We start from the raw sequence: 22,052 nt of genomic DNA, 5'->3' as shown, positions 1-22,052 counted from the left end.
ATAGAATATTATAATAAAAACAATTTCAGTAAAAAATTTTTTTTTACAAAAATAAACTCGCTCACGAAGCCAGTACAAAGTAAAAACTATTCAAATTAAAATCAAATTCACCAGTACAGTGTATATATTGCAAAATTTCTCAGTTTAAAAACAGTTAAACCTATAGAAAACAAAATAGTTTTTATGAAAAAAATTGCCAAAATTTATGAACTAAAATCCCAATCAGTTTACAATAAATCTAACTGTGTACAGAGATACGCTGAATGAAACAAGAAATCGGTAACCAATAAGTACTTTATTAGATATTATTTTTTTATAAAAGTCAAGATTAAAATTTTCATGTCATTTATGCAGTCATTCATACACAAAACGACAGTCACATTACGTGATATAATAATAATAATAATTAAAACAATCGCAGTAATACAACATAACATACATAAATATTTAGAAAGCATGCTTAGTCCGAGCTGACATCGTCACAAAACGCAGCGTTCACAGTTTTACATTCATAAATAACGTCATTGTTCCAAGAGTACTGCATGAGATGCGGGAAACGCTTTGTATGTGACAATGAAAACTTGTACCATGCACACTGAACAAAATGCTTGAAAGAAAAAAAATTATTGATTTTCTATAGGATAATGTATTTAAAGAATTCTAAAATTCGCGCCATCACATGACGTTGGTTTAAGTATAATGTCAAGAACAGCTGATATGTTATACATATTTCATGATTGTATCAAAAATATTTAATTTCTACAAATGTAACAAGGCTAGTTAGTCAAAAAATAAACCTTCATTTAATCTACGTAACATATTTATGAAAGGATTTAATAGAATTCTAATTGAAAAAAAAGCTGATTATCATTGGGCCCCTAAAACAGCGGTTCTTTGATTAACAGATAGCAATTTAGGGTTCCAATATGCGAGAATATCAGAATCAAATTTAGTGTCACTAAATATAAAAAAGATATTTTTTTTTTGTAATACTACTGAAAAAAACTATCCGTACGTTATAGATCACAATACTTTGAAAATAGATTTGGGGGCCACACCCTATACAATAATAATGCATTAAAATAAAAGTTTTATACACTTTGACACTTCTGATTAATTGAGAGAGCTTCTAATTTAATATTGACAGGTTAGTATACAGTCACTAGTCTTATTGTGCAGTTAAAGACACCCACAAAAATAACGGACCGATTTAATTGAAAAAAAAAAATATTTTAAATTTCTCACTGGCTTCCAACACATACACTTAAACTAGAGCGATAGTTTACCTGAATAACAGGCGAATAGAAAAGCTGGTTATAAATCAGTACAATTATTATTATATACAATTGGCACACACATTTCATTATTTATAACATTTTTAGTACAGACAAAGGATAATCGTGATAATCACAGAGACAATGAATGTTCAATATTACATTCAAATGTAGCTCTGTGTGTATTATAAAGATAAAATAATTAACACAAATGAGCCACACTGTGACGCTTCATTTAAGTATAATAATGATTTTATCAAAAGTTAGGTATATTATTTGGTCACATAAATCACATATCAAAAGCAATGATTTGGAAGCTTAAATAATTTTGGAAGACGTAAAAATAGGATTACTGTGACACTAGGATGTCGAAGATAACGAAACATTTATACTTATAACAAATGTCATATAACCAGAATTAAAAAAAATACAGAATAATGTGTAAACATAATATATATATATATAGAGTAAATTTTGGCAAATTTCATTTAAAAATAAAGCCCAGTGTACACAACACAGATTATATCTATGTTTTTGAAACTCGATATTAGGATAAAAAAATATGTTTATTCGAAGTCACTATACACAATTAATTTTAATTAAACAGTTTCAAGACTTATAGAAATACATCGTTTTTGCCATGGAATCATAGAACAGACAATATAACTATAGTGTATACTGGGCTTTAGCCTGGAAATTAAAACTTGGCACGAGACATTTTAAAACAATGTTTTTTATACACAAAACGAAAGAGGATTCTTCCTGAATGACAATTCCAATTGATGAATACATTTCTATGGAATCATATAATTTATAACAGAGAAAAAATCGCTATAATAATACACGTACTATACTAAAAACATCTACAGGGTGTGTTATATAAAAAAGATTACGATGACTTTCCTTTCAGTAAGTGTATTTTTCTAAAATCTAAATTTTCTTGAAATTATCATTCTATAATTGTTATCAGTACACAATAATGAATAATGATCAACAATCAGTAAAACAGCAGTCCGAACGGGTCTATTCAAGTCCTAAGTTAAAAATTAAGTAAACATTTCAAAACTACAGTCATCTAAAAAACTTTAAAATATGAAATCTAGTGATTTCTATATAAAAAAAATAATGTTCTAAATATTTATACTTTACTGCTTGTCATTTAAGAGCTTAGTTCGTATAAGGATTTGTGCTAAAGTAATATATTTGGCATTTTTAATTGTATATAGTTGCAAAAATTCAAAGAAAAAGATTTCATTGTATTTATTAAGTATGTGTCTGCTTACAGCAGCGTTGACTTATCTCGGATATTCAATTAAAAAGCAAAAAATATATGTCATTAAAAAAAAATATGCCTAAGTTCTTGTTTATATTAATGGAACTTCATTAACAAGTTAGGTACAACCCTATTAAAAAAATTTATTATATTTTATAAGTTCATGTGCTCAGCCTTGTTTCACATTATAATAGGCGAGCCCATTTTTTTTTTTTATTATTATTAAAATAAAATAAGAAATAACAAAACTTCCTTCACAATAAGTACCAAAATAAAATATTCAAAAACAATAAAACATCATTGTACTTGGAATTTCTACTGGTTTAGTATTTATGCTATTAAGTAAATTAATATTTAAGTGGCATTATGATAATTACTCAACATCTAAATCTAATCAATGAAATGTCACTATAAGCTTAGTGGAAATCTTCTGACTAAGCAGAATCTTTCACAAGTGAAACGAATCTCACTGGCGGTCTACAAGGTTAGGATCTCTGAGTAGAATTCTATCAAAAAAAAAAGTAGACATCTCATCAAAATAAGTACAACGTATAAAGCTATATCTGAACAACCTTTCGTCTCCTTGTGAATGCCAGCGCGTATTCAATACCCCAGACGAGAACGCATGACATTATAAGGGCGTTTTGTACGTGAATACATGTAGCAAAACTGCCGGTATAGTCTCTCACATAACCTGAAAACAATATGCTCATTAAAAACATTACCGACAAATATTACACTACAATTATTTCCATCCAAAGAAAAAAAAATATTTTTTTATCACTTCAAACCTTTACACCAACTGCTTACGTACAAAATTATACGAAATCAGGAAATAGGACCTCAAAAAGGTATTTAGGACTTCAAGAGCGATTATTCATAGATTTAAAACTTTTTTATATACGAAAGAGATGGAAATAGTTTGATTAATTCATTCAGAGTAAAGTCAGTCAGAGAACAATAATTAAGCAAGGATCATTGTATTTTATAACAAGAAATGGGAGTTAAGTTTGTTGCTCTAGGATTATTTTGTATAAACTGGATCTACACTAGCAGAACCAGCGCGGTTTGTTCGCGGTTAGATCTCTATCTAGATAAATATTACTATATGTAAAACAATATTTTTATTGTTTCCATAACGGTATTGCAGACATTTTTTAATAGCATACATGCACATTTATTTACGGTTCAACTAGCCATTACCCGTTAATGAAGCAATTTGAAATATTATATTAAATTCTTAATAACTTCATTTCCCATGTTAATGCACAGGTAAGATAAAATCTAGCAGCTAATTGCTCAAGCCAATATCCTCGAGCACTATAAGTTATTCAGCTGGCTTCTTTTTATAAATCATTACCTAAATAAGTACTATTGAATAAATTACTTAAAGACTGATCTGTACTGAATGATATTGTCAATTGTGAACATGATCCGTCCACAAATAATTCAACCTTTTCCCCCCTCCCTTTCGTTCGTATCTTCTTCAACTATGAATATGTAATTTTACTTACCAATTAACGGTCCTATAATGACAACGAAAACACCTTTGCTGACCATGTGCAGACCAAAAGCGGCCGGCAGTTTTTCCAACGGGCAGTATTCGGATATGGTTAGAGTGAAATTACTAAGACACATGCCACGGAAGAAACCGCATATCGACAACCATATCATCAATGGCACCCATTCAGATTGTTCCGCTAGAACTGGTAGGTAATTTTCATTAAGGATACTTAAGGGTAAATGCTTACAATATAAAGATTTTAATTAAAAAAAATTAAACATTAGAAACTTAAAATAGATAAGATTAAAAAAATGGAAAGGCTGACTATTTAGATCGACATGTTTTTTAAATTAAAATAGAAAAAAGAAAAATCTTAGAATTGTCAAACAAATATCAACTCACCAGATCTCGTCGCAGCCAAAAAGAAGGCGGATATAAAGAATATCATCTTCTTAGTGATGTTGGTTCTATCAAAAATCGGTGGCAGTACGAGACGAACGCATATATCAGTAATAGCCGTCATTGACAAACAAAACGCAGTCTCATTCATCGTATAACCTAAACTCCTGATAAAGAATGGAGTCAACATTCTGAACTGAAGCTCCCCACTCCAGAATAGGGAAAGACCAAGTAAAAGGTTCAAAAACGACCAATCCTTTAATAAATCTAAATCCATAAGACTTATGAACTTCTTTATGAAACCGACTTTCTTCTCTTCGGGTTCATTCTTCTTTATTGATTTCATTTGTAATGTATCTTCATCGACTGCCTGAAAATAATCCACACTTAAAACACGTTGAAGAATAATAATAATTAATGATTTCTCATGAACAACTCACATCAATGTACAACTGAAGGTAGCTTCCAGTAAAATCCATATTGGATATATTAGATATCACAGACACTTTCCTCTTTCTCACAGCCTCACTCATACTCCCGCTTGAGATAACTCTCTGCATGGCAGCCACGGAGGCGGCGGTGGTTAAGCCGGGAGTATTCTGGTTATCGAAGTCCTGTAGCGGCTTGTCGTAGGTTTTCGCCCTCGGCAGGCCTATAGTTCTTACGGACGGATGGTTCATATTTGTATGGGATCGCTGCTTAGGGAGTTTCGGCATAGGATGACTCACTAGAGGATTTATTTCGAATTTATCATCCGCTTCCTCATCACTCTCGTTAATACACTCCATTTCCTGAAATTTTATGGAATTCCAGTTGTTAGGTTAGGTTATTGTTTGAATTGACATTCAAGCACAAAAAACGTTAAACGAGAAATTCTTCTACACAAGTAGGATTCGAACCTACAACCTCCACAATTGCTCGTAGCAGTAATTTACCAACCTTGACTAGTTGCATTTCGCAGTCAACAGGCTCCTCTTTCAAATGTCTTTTAATAGGTTGTAGCAAACAAGAACCAAGGACCGCGTGGAAAGCCAACCCTCCCAGAATGACCACAGTCCATCTAAAGCCGAACTCTCCAAGTAGAATTTTAACTAACTGCGGCATAACCATGAGGCCAAAACCAGTCCCGGCCATAGACAATCCAACGGCTTGACCTCTCTTCTTCGAGAAATAATGGTTAAGTGACACGAAGGACGATGACGAGGCAAGACCGACTCCGAAACCTGAAAAAAAATCATCAATAATTGTCCGGAGTCATATGTAAAAGGTCAAATTGATCTTAAATTTTTTTTTTATTAATTCCTAATACAAAATTTTGAATAATCTTTATTTAAAGTTTTCACATTAATTTTTATAAATTTATATGTAGGTAAGTTATATCCAATAGAAAAATATTGACATGAATGTTATCAATTATACAAATCTGCAGCCATTATTAGATCAATAATTATAAAAATACTGCGGAGATGATTCGTTACATCCGGTCGGATGAGAGAAGTCTTGCGGAAATGAAACGAAATTTTTCCAGTTCATTAACAAGACTCCTATACGTAATTATTATAAGTAAAACAATTACGCCAACATTATGACTAGGCCCGAGAATTCCTAAGAATTAATTGCCCTTCTTACCCATTATTTAATTTGAAGAAACTATTTTAAGTGTATTTTGATACGACTTTTTGCAAGTTTTTTTTATTATTATTTAGGTTTTACATCTAAAGTTTCATCTTTATATTAAGAGAAAATTAAGCACGGAAAATTAAAGTACAAAACAATATTGGAACAGTATAAATTAATATTTCTATGGATAATGAGTAAGGTTTCCCATAAATAAATGACACCTAATATAAATATATTACTAAGTAGTTTATTTATATTGAAATATTACAAGGACGGACCGTTTCCACGAAATTCACAGGGGACTTCATTAGAGTTAACTTAGATAAAGAGTGCTTTTGCTGAATTTTTTTTATAAAAAAAAATAATTCTTAAGAATTAAACAATATAAATTGTGAAAAGAAAGTTTATCTGTAAAAGGAAATCAGACAGTAAAAAAATTTAATGTTTAGTGAAAATAATATAATGAAAATTATTAAGTATTTTAATATTTTTCGATTCTTTCTTATGTATCGTGACAGAAATTAAGATCTTTTTTTCTTATTTGAATGATATTTAATCAGAGATCCGGAAAATAAACATCATGTTCTGAACATTTGTAGAGATATCAAATAATTGTTCGTCAGGAGACTCCCCACTGAAGTAGGCATTGACTATTAATACATCCGAGGCATAAGTGCATATAGTGGGAATATAATAAGCTCAAAGTACCCCTACCACGAGTCTACATCTCCAAACTAAATATAGAAATAAAACTACTCATATGATAGTATATAAATGGAAAACTGGAAACTGTGTGTATATAGTTTTTCCGAAGTAAATGACGTAAGTAGTTAACTAAGTGAAGTCATAAGTAAGGCTAAAATATTCAATATCCACCGAGCCAGAATCAATTGTACTTACTATAAAACAATTAATGCGACATTGTTTTTTCAGATAGCATTTAAGTCGAGATGAAAAAGTAATGAGCAATTAAAATTATTGTTTATTATCAGACATATACATATAAAATAAGATATTTGAGTATAGAAAAACATATAGATAATTCACATACATTAATTTATCAATGAAATATGTAAATATTTAGAAATCTAATAAAAACATACCTCCAATAATACTATATGTAGCTAATATATGACCCATACTGTTTGCTGGCGCTGTAAATAAAAGTCCCAAGGCACATATCAGGGAGCCGACAAAACAAACTTTTCTGTATGAGAAGGTCTTTATAACTGGTCCCACGAAGAACCCTGAGAAGTTAACGACTGAATCCAGGGTACTGGCGATGACCGAGGCCCCGGTCGTATGTACACCGAGATCATCCAGAAGGTCTTTGAACAGTAGACCGAAAGACGGTTCAAGAGAACGTGTTGAAAACTGGAATAAAGAAAACAAAGAAAATCACATTGAATGCCCGTCTTGTTATTATTGAGCACTATATTAAAGTAATGTCTGCACAGTTTGAATCTATTTAAACATTCAGCTATAAGACATTGAATCTAAAATGTTAATCTTTCCCTTTTAGACAAAATATATTTTTGTATAAAACAATATTTATAGTGGCTACGTGACTGTACCTTAATGGAAGATATTGCTTAATATGCAAAGGTCTACGTGGGCGCCCTTGCTGGCAACTAAAGAAATTTATTATAAGGTCATTCAAAAGATACATTTACTACTTTCAGGCGATTTTAATGCATGTCTTTGTTCAACAATCTATTAAATTCAATACACAAAAAAATTACCAAATATTTCACACATAATGGATTTGACACATTTACGTGTGTATTTGAAATATTCATGACGTCATAACCATAACATAGCTCTGGGGATAATACTGTTATATGATTGTAAGCAATAAAATAGGAACGAGTGAGTTCTATTCGTTATATTTATTTCATTGTCAATTGCGTAACACATGTGATAGTGAAATATTTATTGAAAGCCATCACATACGAACTACATGAAATTTAATTCGAGAGCTCAAAATTAATTTGTATGATAAAATCACGACGACAATTTTAAAGCTTTCATTTATAAAATAAAAAAAAACAGAATAACTTGCATTGTACGTAGACAGTGCATTACAATTCATCTTTACACCGAGTTCACGTAAATTAAGCTGAAATATGTAATATTTTTGTAACATAATAACATTTTTTTTTTTATAAAAAGTGTCTGTTAATTTTTTATTTATTGAATTCTGATACTTCTGTTCGGATTTTATTTACAAATATTGTGATGTTTTATCTATAACAGATGCTTGGATAGCGAAATGTTATTCCAATTTGTATAAGCATATGATGGACAAGTTTTAGATCAAATCATTTTTGTTAATATGATAAGAATAATATGCATTAGGACATTAAACATCGTTAACAATATGTTCACGAAGGTCACTGTAATATTTCACTTCGTTCATTGGTAGAAACAAAAGAAACTCTTTAATAGGAGCCACAACACAATGGTGCCTTACGTTTGTGGTGTCGCAACAAGCATGTGACACGACAGCGGACAGTTTAGCAATCTTGTTTATTACTCATAAGGAACTCGCAAGAACAACACAAATAAACATACAGATATACCTCTATATACATTTATATAATGATTTAAATGATTTTTAATATTCTGAAGGGTTCACTTAAAACAAAGTACATTTCAATTATTTCATTAATATTTATAAATCCGTCAATTCGATTGTTTTACACCTACCTCTTTGCGATATGAGACGAAGGACCTTGGAGATTTAATTTACATTTAGGTGTAATGGCATCAAGACATTTACATGTTCATATAAAACCCAAAAACATTAATCAGTTTTTCCGATAACGTGAGAAATTAATATAATGTAACTATTTGTTTTTGCTTTCTTCGCATTTACAGATTAAGGTGCTCAAATTAAATTGATTGACTCTTTAAACGTATGGAGCATTTGATTTGTATCCATTTCGGAGATTATTAACAAAGAAATTTTGTGAAATCTTTATAAAACCGGAATAAATAAACAATAAGATCAGCGGGTACGAACGTAATGAGTCATCTAGCTGACAACAAGTAAAACATTTCGTTTTGCGGGTTCATTGACATCGGGCCCATATCAAATAGTACAGCCAACGAAACAAGATAGAATTAGTAAATAATAATATCATTCAGCGCATACAATATTTTATAACATTGAGAATCAAATATTTTAAGTATAAATATTTTCTTTAAATTGAGTATGTATTTTTTTTTCAGATTCGCTATCGTAATTTCGCCTGCAATATAAGTAAAGAAAGTTCGTTGAACCAAATCGAAACGTGTATATTTACAAGCTCTCATTTACTTTACAAGGTTCATTTCATTTTTTTGTGATAAAAAGAAATTGCTTCTAATCACTTTAACCGATTATATAACTATACATAGTTTGCATTTTGACCTCTCTTGCTTCTAGAGTCTACAAAAAAACATGATTGTATTGGTTTTTAATAATTCATTTTATTCCCTGGGATCACAACAGCACAAGACCTTGTTTGACACACGAACGATTCAAATAATAAAAGAAGCAAATAAGATGACTAGGGAAATAAGAATATCGAAGTCATATTTACTATTAAATATATATATATATATATATATATATATATATATAACAAAAACAATTCTTTATTATAGACTGTCAGAACATACGCATACTACAAATGAATTATATGTTAGCTTTAATCAAAATTCTTGGAAGATTCCGCACCTTACAAGTGCTTCGTGTCATCACTGTACACATACAAGACAGTCTGAGAGAGACGAACATATATTGGTACAATAAACTTTATAACTTCAAAGAACGAATGGTCAGTTGTAAGGAAAAGAGAACATTAAAACATCACGAGTGTGATAAGACGAATTAATAGCCATTAATCTCACTACATCCAGTATTGGCGACGAGAAAATTATAATTTTAATGTTAACGAGATATAAAATTATAGAAAACAGTCATTAATTGTCTAGTTCAAAAATTTTATATGAATTCATACAATGTCAATACAAAACGACTGTTTAATTTGTTTCTATATAATTTTTTTTTGGAATATTTTGAACAGATTTTCAAAATAAACGTTTTTTTGGCACGAACACAAGCCGATAAGAAAATTTAAATCGACGCAAATCCATTTATAAAAACATCATAGCTACCGTTGTATTTAAATTCGTTACAACGCTAGAACAGTTGAGACTCGTCAGAGATACGATTGAACTGAAAGTTTTTAGTTAGACTGGTCATCAGAGAAACTTCGATAAAATTTTTGCGAGAATGAATTATTTTTTTCCGTTACATATAAAGAGAGCCGCTGTGTGTCTGTATGTCAATATTTTCTCAAGTTCCACTTGATAAAATCCCCGGAATTTTAATCCGAATGCTATATTTGTGATCAAATACCGGGGGGTGGTTAATGAGCCGTGCCATCGTAACTTCACTCCGAGTCCTATTTGATGTCATACTTTTTATGACACCCAAAAAAATATATCATTTAGTACCAACGACATAGTAAACATATTTCTAGAGAAACATTTAATATAATCATTAATTGGGACTTCATAATTTTTCGTTGCAGTTTAAAAAAAAGTACCCTGATTGTGACAAGACACATAGCAAGTAAGGACTCGCTTTCTACATTTGAAAAAACATCCAATTAACATGTCTATGAACTATAAAGGTATGGAAAGATAATTGTAATTTATAAGTTAATATTTCTACTCACATTAACTAAACTAACACCTAAACACACCATCCAAGCCCAGCCTCCGTCTGGTGCCACCTTCCTCGTGGCCGGCGCCTTCTTCTCCGTACCTTTACTCTTCTCCACAGTCATTTTAGCCTTTGTCACCTATTTGTCTGGAACAGTAATAAATATATTATAACAATTGACATTATAATGCAATGGACGACGAACTTTATTTTGTTTTGATGCTTATTAACATTATAATTACAACAATAGCATTAGGTCAATGTACAGTACAGATAACATTCAGTACAATTATAATGCATTACATTTCGCATAGCGAAACTTTTAACTCGACAGTATTTTTACAAAACTATAGAGAACTGAGGCATTTTATTCAAAACGCCTCAGTTCTCAGTACATATTGACATGTTACATTATTTGGTTTGAACTATTAAAAAATATCACGCTCGGCCCACGTGACTGAATACGGATGGCGAGCACGTGTTACTCGAGGTCATGCCGATCGTCAAAAGTTGAATCTTAAATTTTTCACAGATAATATATTGTACTGTGTCTTGTTTTTACAATCGCTTGTATACCTTGACGATGTTATTGTCTCATTGGTTCAGATAAATTAAGTTACGAAAACATCAGACAAGTGACGAGGACCATATTTTGTAACATTTATATATACTGCTTCTTTTCTACTAAATCTATAACAAAATTTTATGACATTAAAAAAACAAAACAAACAAGCATAAAAAATATATTATATAAAAATGTAAATTTGTTGAACAACTAGTAAAATCTTTTAATAGCTTTTATAATGAGCGTTAACCAATGTCGATATTTTGCCTGTAATCTTTTATCCCTATGCAGCAATGACAGTTTCAGAGAAAGATGTTAAGAGTTTTTAATTTGCAAACATGTAAACATTTAATATTGTAATGTCTGACTTATGTGGTAAGATGGGGTAAAGGTACCGAAGAAACTTGGTATATCTGCTGGAGGCAGTTGGAACTGCTAAGCATTTGCTGGTGGGACTTAAGGTGCTAGATAGCGATCAATATTCGCATCGCCACGATAGGGTTCTAGAAATCATACGTGAAGCTGTTAGTTTTTCGGTAGCCAGAGCGCAAAGAGAAATAATCACAAACGAGCGATCAATACTTTTTGTGACAGAAGGCAAGTCAAGCCTTATTCTATTCTTAAAACGCCTTCGGATTGGACCTGTGATAGACCTATCGACCTGATGATTGATCCGTATGAGAAACAATATAAAATCGCAAATTTTAAGGCGCGTTGCGTTACTAGAGCTTACGGTTCCTTGGGAAACCAACATAACCAAAGACCATGTCATCAAGGTCAAAAAGTATTAAGAGCTTACTAACGAACTCACTAAGACTAGGTTCGTCGTAAATTTGTACGCGGTAGAAGTGGGAGCGAGAGGTATAACAGCTAAATCTCTCTTCAACCAACTAAAAGACTTGGGCCTGTCCAGAACTAACATCAATTCATTCTTAGAACATACTTAGATGGCAAACCTAGTAGGTTCGTTTCAGATTTCGTTAGGTAAAGAGAGGACCTTGGACAGTAAAGTTGAACGTTTAAAGCGCTTTAGGTAGTGGCCTCTTAAATCTACACCTGGGTTGCAAGTCCCAGGCGCTGTTAGAGCTCCTCTCCCTGAAACGCAATGGATCCGATACGTGCACGATGAATCGTCGAAAAAAGTTTTACGTCGTCGTCTTTTGCTTAAACAAATACTTATTTGTTCAATGGGTTTGCTTGCATAACTGTTAATGAAAATATTCACGCCTTCATACTATATTGAAAGTTCTTTTAGAACATATTATATTATACTGTAATGTATTTTATTTTCTAAATTATATCTATTATATTTCACTCATATTATTCTTGTACCAATTTTATTCCACCACTTAGCTTAGGGATTATATATTAACACTTATGACTTAATATAAAAAATATTACAATAACGCAATGTTATCTCTTATAACGTAAAGTAATAAGACCATGGTTGTCTTTAATCGCAAAAAAATACCAAGAATATGTCAATGAAAAAAAACAAGCCTATATTCGCGATCAAATTCAATTAGTAACTTTGACTAAGCATTTTGAAATAAACTACGGTCGCTTACCACGACTCCGCACTGACAGACTAAAGAGGGACAATAGCACGTTTTTCATTTCTATATCTACGTTGATGGAATCAAAGGTATTCATTTACTTATAAAAACTTTCAGTCTGTATTTAGTTAGGTGATATAAATGGTAAAGATACTAATAGAATGATTATATATATTATATGTTTATCATACAAATTCTTCTTGTTTCAAACATTATTTATGTGTACATATGCATTATGTATATAAGTTTAAATAGTTTATTCATATAAAATTATTTGTACGCTTATTTAAGTATAACTCTTTTTTTTCTCCTTTTTATACGTAGGTACCAAGGACGCATTTTCTGTTTCTGTCGTTTCCTTTAATAAAAGTGTTTAACCCACAGACATCCATTAAGAGATGAATTATTTATTATTATTATTAAGTAGTTATATTTTTTGGTACATAAATAAATAAATAAATAATAATCAAGCATGGAAATACTTACTTACATAACGATATCTAAGACTTTCGCTTCCTAATCTAATATATTCGGAGGAACTACGCGATTTTTTAAATATTCAAGACTACCCGCCGTGTCGGTTACTTTGCAGCAACCGTAATCACGGTAGTACATCCAAAAATATTAGTTCTATTTAATTACTTATTTATACTTCGTTCTTAAGGACTAAAAAATATGAAATAGACATCTATTCTCTATTCGTCGTTAACTACAGTGAGTCCTCAGAAATGCTTTATATGTATTTATTTTACAATTCTATTTGGAAACTGACACTATATGAAAACAGATATTTAAACTAGTTGTGCATATTTGTTTAATGCATTGCAAGTTACGATTTGCATACTCATCAAAACAATTGAAACTTGAATCTAAACAGACAACAAATGATTTAAAATGATTTCTATCTGTCCATTCTCATACAGCTGTAGATATTATTGTTAAAAATTATAAACACGTGTCCGTAGAGGAGCAGACTTCATACAATACTCTCGTATAAATCTAAGAATATATACTTACTTGTATTTGCAGATATCGGAATCGAAGAGCAATCACTGCACCTTGACCCATATATCGTTGCTGATTAAGTCAATCAGCATTTTTATGTTATCATGATTCTACATCAAGATGTTGATTATTTTATACAAGTATAGAGTATTTGTTCTGTCAACTTGAAACATACTGATTTATTTTGCACTTATAAAACAAGTTCGTAAATTAAATTAACTATTATCTTGTATTTGTAAATGACTTGGATTCATGACTAATAAATAATTGGCATAAAAAGTTTTTTATAACCACAGACAGTGGTAGTGTACCTGAGTATCTCCAAGCTTGATCTTTACATTATATAACGACGCCAAAAACTTGAACGGACGTTGACCTCAAATGAAGCGAGATGGATTGAATTCTAATTATTTGTATGTGTAATCTTTATCTCTAGTAAACCATGAGTTGCTTTTTGAAATTAAAAATTAACTAAATTTAAATTACTCACTTATTCAGGATACTATAATAGGAAAAAAATATATAACAAAATTGTACTATATTCCATGCTACTGTTTTTAACAACTTAAACATTAATGATATAATGTAAATAACTAGCCGAAGAATCGTCAAATTTTCATTAATTAAATGACGAAGCAAGATTTTGTTTCAAGATACCTAAACATAACGTTATACAGCAAGACAGCAATTATGGTCTATAAGGAAGAAACTTTTTAATGCTTTTATATGATATATAAATTAAAACAAGACTTCAATAGAAAGCGACGTTTGTATTTAAAACTAGCTGTTACCCGCGACTCTGTCTGCATTAAAAAAATAATAAGAAACAATGAAAAAACTTAAGCTCCGTATGCGCCCTGCCTCCCACTCGCGCGTTATAATTTTTTGACGGATATTCGGGATCTTGATAAAAAGTACCCTAAGTTACTCCTTATTACATCAGCTACCTGCCAATAAAAGTCCCGTAAAAATCGGGCCAGCCATATCAGAGATTAGACGGAACAAACAGACACTCAGACAGACAGACAGACAAAAATTTAAAAAAAAATTGTTTTTGTGTATGTACCGTATACATATTCATATGCATGTAGTAAAAAACGGTTATTTCAATATAACAAACAGACACTCCAATTTTACTTATTTATATAGATATAGATTAATAATTTATTACAATATTTTCTAGAAATTTCTCTTTTTTTTTCTATATTGTATGTTAAGACTTTTATTGTTTATAGATTTTATTTATTTATTTTAGATTGCATTTATCCTATCATATCTGTGTTTCATAATCACGTGAGTTATTGACGCAATGTCAGTTTTTTTACGATTTTTATATAGATGTAAGATGTTAATCTTTTACGTAGACGAAATTACAAACAGACAGTACAATTTAATTTATTATTTTAGATATTTTAGATATTGTAATTATTGGAGTAAGATACTATCACACTCGATAAAAAATAAGATATTTCCACAAATTTATTGGTTGCTGTTAAGTGATTATAAAACAGAAAAATCCCTATTCCTAAACTTGAAAAAAATCCCTCTACCATGTTTTTTTTTTATAAATTAGTCATTAATTATAATATAACAATAATTCCTGAAACGTTTTCATAACCGTGACGTTTTATCACTTCTTAGTTATTTAGTCATCCGTGACGGTGAATCAAACCGACATATTGTAGAGGTATTTTCCGTCCGTAGCCCATTCATTTGTTCCACCTTATACACAAAGCGTTTACATAACTTACGCCGCGTCCGACACATAATAAAATAAAACTACAGATTGTACGGTGTAATAATATATATATATATATATATATATATATATATATAAATCTCTACAAACTACTAAAAGAATAGGCTGTCCAGAACTAACATCAGTTCATTCTTGGAACGTGCGTCGAAGACAGCCCTAATGGGTTCGTTTCAAGTTTGGTTAGATAGAGAGAAGAGCTTGGACGATGGAGGTAAGCTTTCAACCTATACCTGTGCCGCAAGACGCAGGCATTGTTGAAGCTCCTCTCCCTGCTATGCGATGGCCCCGCGCCCACACGGCGAATCCATGGAAAGCTGAGAGGTTTCGCCTCAAATATGTATACTTATATGATGTTAAAAAAACGCTAAAGCATTATAAGTAATTCTCACATTTTATTGTTAAAAAATTTAAGTATATAATAAAATTCTCTAACGCTACAAACAAACGAATGTTTTGTAGCTTGTGTAACATCATACTACAGACTACTTTCCGCTTTGTCTGAAAGTCTGTATGTACTGTGTCCATATAAACACGAAATTATGTACCCACACATAGGTATTTGGTAGAATGCTTTTAACTTTAAGTTTTTACATCAAAACTGTCGTATTGTTTCTATGACTACTTTAAGAGATATTAATAGATTTAACATATTCATAGTCTCAAGTTATCGTTTTTGGTTTGTAGTTTACACTTTATAATACTTGTTGAAGGTCGGTCAAATGAACGAAAACCGGTCTACACGCTGATATAGCCCGCTGATATGCAAATCCAACAAAATTTTGCAACCTCATTTTATGGAACAATCGTCAAACACAATCATTTTTCATACATGTTATCACATTAAAATATTTTGGCCACATTTCAAATTGAGTGTCTTATTTTTGATCCTAGTTATCTATATCTATATACCTTGTCTTTTTTTATTTTAATAAAAATAATTATATCGCTATTAGAAAGAATAATAAAACACAAATATGTAAACACAAGATGCTTTGATTACTTTTTCTATAAGAAGCTTATTTATTGGACGAAGAAAATAAACTGATTGATTCCAGTTTTGATGCGTTTAATGAGGTTATTATTTACTTTGTAGTGATTAAGGATTTATAAAAAATATATATATTTATAATAAAACGAACTTTTTAAAAAATTCATTTAAATAATAAGCAATACGGTTATTTACTAAATTAAATATTAAAAAACTTAAAGTCGATACTTAGATCTACAAAGCAAAACCCGTACTAAGCATCGCATGTAGGTACGTAACAGTAAAATGAATGGCCCTCGATGACCTACAATGAAAACTATCGTAGTTTACGTTAAATTTAAATCTCAGACTAAGTTCATTATTTCTTAATAATATTATATATATAATAACAAAGCTAAAAAACTTTATACGTTTCGCATATGGGGCGTTTATATCTGACATAAAATATTAAATAACTTTTTTCGCCTCGTTTTATAAGGAATATATATTAATCAATAATAAATCTGTACATCTTATATTTTAATTTTTATTCCATTCTGCATATCTAGGTAAGGCGTCTCTTAGCGGTCTGTGTTATTATTTTTTTACCGTATTCGTCATAAATCTAGGACTTGTAGTTTCTACCAGCTCTCTCCACATTAAGCATACTTTTTATGCACCACTTTTGTCACTCATACTGACTGGTGACCGATAGCATATCCAGTTTGGGTTCAAAGAAATTCTATATTTAAAAATGATCGCTTCTCAGAAACTTTCGATATTGTATTACACCGACGAAAATTATTTGTTTATTAATATATATAATTATTATAAAACTTCTTTAAGTTAAATTCTCATAATTTATTTGTCAACTATAAACAGACATTTAGTGAAATTTATTTGTTGAAGTTTCTGTACCTTTCTAAAACCATGTTCCTCAATAACTCGATGACGTCATTAGAATATTCATAATTTTTTTTAACGCCCGCATATAAATTTAATTAGGTGATGGAAGAAAATAATACAAAAATCGTTGAAAGTAACAAACCAATTCCATTTCCATTTGTTACAAAAAAGTTCCGATATTTTTTTTATCCTATCTTGTTTGGGTGGTTCATTGGTGCAGCCAGCAATTCTGCCCATTATCAGATTGCTCCAATAATTAATAGTTTGTTATCAATATTACGCTCATATGACACGATCAACCGCGTGATATAGAACGAATTGTTACAGAATATTTGTATATTATAGAACAATTAAATGCACATAAAAATTTTGTACCCACGCAAATATCGAGACAACGTTTTATAGAAGTAATAATTTTTTGTTAAGTAAAATTAATTTAATTTAATAACATCTCCACAATAACATTATCATTTTTATATTAGATCATTTCTTGAATTATATAAGTGAACATTTTGATCTCACAATAAGACTCAATATCATGATTTGTAAGTAATCATGATGCACTTCAAAGTATGACAGAGAGATATTGAATGATGTGATGACATCATTACAATCAAAGATTTGATCGATTCAATGACACTTCACTCAAAACATATATTGCAAAACAGTTGATAATCCTGTATTAGCCTATATAATAAATTGTTATCCTATTTCTATACTACAAATATATATAAAAAACTTAATTTTCGACACAACTTTAGTAAATGTATACTTATGACTAATATAATATGTTACATTTTTCTATGTTCCATCTAATTTGTTGTTAAAAAATTTGTAATTTGAAACATAAAAATGACTACTTATATTGGGCCTTAATTGCTTATCAATAACTTAGCATGCTCAGAAGACAATGACCCGACTTTCTTTGAGTCACAATGAATTAATTCATAACAATCATTATTGTAAAGAATACTGGAGCACAATTTACATAAAGAACAAGAAATAATGCTTTACTCATAAAAAAAATTTTAATAAAATAATTGAAGAAGAGATAATACAATATTTTTTTGTAATTTCATATCTAGTCTAAACCATTAAAAATTTTGTATAGGTATTTAAAAAACCATAGTCAGGGAAATATGAACTACTTAAATGCAAATAAATACATTATTTTACTTACAAAACACAATTTGTTCAAATAAGTCAAGGTCTTAAATTGTCATTGTAGTCACAATTATGTATAATTATAACAAAACAAAATTTAATATTCAATAAAACAGACATGGATTTATTGTCCTGTTAAATTTAAGTTATTTCTATTTAGAAAATGACTCAAAACAACATTAACAAGGAGTCTCAAACATAAGTCAAACAGTGGTTCTCAAAGTCGAGACTTGAAAATTAAGTTAAAATAATTAATTAAGGTTTTTATAATTGAAACTATCTATAAACCTATTCATTATCATAAGTGTGTAATACAGTTTTTTACATGTGATAATTGGACATTTTACAACAAACGCTAACTGTTTTAATTGCCATTTCTATCATATAGAGCTAAATAGGATGTAGTTACTTGTTGAGCCTCAACTTTATAAAATATAATTGTTAGGAAGGACGCAATTAAACACAAAGTGAGATTGTTTTGGACAATTAACATGCACTTGTTGAATGCTCTCTAATTAATATTGACAGTATTACATTCAAATCAAGTTAATAATTTATTTAAAAAAAAAAATATATCTTATCAACACATGAAGAAATTGCTGTGGTTTAAAAAGTTATTTACTAACAGTTCTATTGTATAGATAAGTTTATTTCTTTTAATTTTTTTTTTATTAAAAACATAAGTTCTCCATTTTAACTATGTTAAAAAAAACACTTGAATACAAAACAATGAACATTTATAGTAAAAAAAATTAAAAGTATTGTTGACTGAGAATTTGTTTAAAATATGAATATAAAAATTTCTATTTGTAAATTTAGAATCAAAATAAACGTAGTTCTGAGAACTGTGAAACTCTAAATATAGCTATATTACATAATTAATGATGAGAATTTTATATATTTACTTCAAGTGACGAATTTATAATGTGAAATGTATAAAGGTGGCAAAACATAAGAATTACTTAGTTAAGCATAAATTCAACTTCACGTACACGCTATATTTCATTTATGTCAAGGTAAATAAAAACAATGTATAATAATTAATTGGAAAAATAAAGTTTCACTCACCCTTTCGAAAATGTTTCCCATATAAGTGCCGTTATAAGAAAAAACTTTTGTATTGTTGCATTTAAATTTATTAAAAACTCAAAACCAATATTTATTAAGTAGACTATAACGTTTTATTAATACATACTGATATCTTTATTGCACTGGGATTTTATTTTTAAATTAAAATTGACTGGCTTTCTAATGACAAAAAAAGAACACTGGGTCACTGTGATCACTAATAAAATGACACTGGTACTTGCTCACTTGCTAAACTGTTATCTCAATGCAAAACCTAACTTTTTGTTGTTTCTATCTCACGTTTTCTGTCATCCTTGTTTCACATTTGATGACTTTAGTCGGGTTCGTCAACTTTTTTCGAAGTATAGACTATGGGGCAGTCACAGACTGTATAAAAAATAATTATAATAATCGAAGTTAATTAAAATATTGGATAAAAGTATAATTTTTTACGTTTCTATATTATTTATTAAATAAAACTGGTTTTAATAAAATCTCTTATTTTTATCAAAAGTCATTCACAATAGAAACATAAATATGGCAACAGTGTGCTAGCACTGTCGGAAAGCACTTCATAAAATTGAACTGTCATTGGCAATAGTGTGACACAGCATCTCAACTAACTGATTACCGGTTATTCGCTTCGAGTAAAATGAATAAATTTAAATCACTGCCGGTAATATTCTATGTAGGGCTGATCAAGAGTAATTTTACAATTGAATTAAAGAAATTCAAATAAGTATTTTTTTTTTTTTTGTTTTAAATAAAGTATTTTTTTACAAAAGACGAAACGTACCGTCTTGTTATAATAATTGTATAACATAATGATTTCAAAAGCTATATCCTGTAAAATTTTACAAAGTTTTATAAAAAAAAACAAAACATGTGACGAAACAAAAAATCTGTTATTTAATTCTTTATTCTAATCTTGACAACTTGTATGGCAATACCTAAGTAAATCTTTATATAATTCCTCACATATATGTACATATATCATATATGTCAGTTTCGTTCCGTATGAATTCCATCAATGTTTAACTGTTAACTTTATATTGAATTGAACAGTTTAAAAACCAGAATTTCTTTTAAAGTTCATACATAATATGCATACTGTATTATATAATCACTTGTAAATAAAACTAAGCTTTTGAATTAAAACTACACGATATATTATTGGCAATAAACCCAAATAATATTTGCCATAAAGGCCTATTTTTCTTTTCCTTTCAATATTTAATTTTTGTTACTTTTCGTTTCAAATCAACATTTTTTTCATAAACTTTATCCGGTATAATCAGCTGTGTTTATCAGATAAGAATATCAACAGATACAGTAATGGAGTGTATTATAAGAATATATTAACATATTGATATACAAAGGTATTCAATATTTATGTAAGAGTTTAGAGAAATAGCGCCTGTCGTAATAAAATAGTTATTACGTGTTTAAGGGTTACAATTTTTCGATAAATCTCATTTGTAAAAGGCCCTTAAATATTTATGATATTCCAGCTTATGATATTAACATAAATATAATGAAATATTAGAGAAACCTAAGCATTTTATTTAATAATGTTTTTGGACAAAGCTACATTAATTACCTAAACTCTTTTAAAATTTGCACAAAAAATGCAAAAATATTAATTTGAGTTTAATCACTGGATAAAATATAGATTTAAAAAGTCGTTATAAATACCATTTATAGAACCGTGGTAAGTAACAAATAATGTTTACATTTCGCCAACTAGATATAAGTTAAACCTGAAAATATTGTTTAAAAATTACCTTACTACTAAATCTTAGCCATGCTAACAAACCATTTTGCTTCATCACAATTGGATAATAACTAACAATATTAAAGATGTACAGTTATTGTTAAAACAATAATGTAAATGGTTTTAAATAAACTTAATAATTTTATAAATCAGACATGGCTCTATTATTTGTAATTGGTGAGACTAAATAGTAAGTGTGTAATAAATTAAAATACAACAGAACATCTAAGACAATAACAAAGTTGATATTGTGAATGGCTAATTTACTTGCCAGGCACAGATCTATGTTTAGATGTAATACCGTTCTTTGTATACAGTTTTCTCTTTAGCGTCTTTATTTTATTATAATGGAGTACAGTAATGAGTATTATAGTCTAAGATCCGTACTAAAATCGTCCTTCACCGAACTCCTAACCAGACAAAAGTTATGTTTTAGAGAAGAAAAACTTTTTTTTTAATTTATCTAAAAATAATAATGACAATTTCCAAAAGGGTTGCTTA

General features: G+C 29.5%; 1 protein-coding gene across 1 annotated transcript; it reads right to left on the bottom strand.

Annotated features, from left to right (window-relative positions):
• Positions 1-276: 276 nt before the first annotated feature.
• LOC116766210 (monocarboxylate transporter 9) lies at positions 277-20,113 on the bottom strand. Its single transcript, XM_032655991.2, has 8 exons — positions 19,778-20,113; positions 10,801-10,934; positions 7,174-7,444; positions 5,390-5,673; positions 4,891-5,241; positions 4,454-4,820; positions 4,062-4,253; positions 277-3,241 (listed from the first exon to the last, which is right to left on the bottom strand). The coding sequence occupies exons 2-8, from the start codon at positions 10,909-10,911 to the stop codon at positions 3,105-3,107; spliced, it is 1,713 nt and encodes a 570-aa protein (XP_032511882.1). The 5' UTR covers positions 10,912-10,934; positions 19,778-20,113; the 3' UTR covers positions 277-3,104.
• Between the last annotated feature and the right edge of the window lie 1,939 nt (positions 20,114-22,052).

Source organism: Danaus plexippus, chromosome 15 (assembly GCF_018135715.1).
Source record: "Danaus plexippus chromosome 15, MEX_DaPlex, whole genome shotgun sequence".
Lineage (NCBI taxonomy): Eukaryota > Metazoa > Arthropoda > Insecta > Lepidoptera > Nymphalidae > Danaus > Danaus plexippus.
The sequence above is the reverse complement of the archived record's forward strand: the minus strand, read 5'-3'. Positions and strand labels throughout refer to the sequence as shown.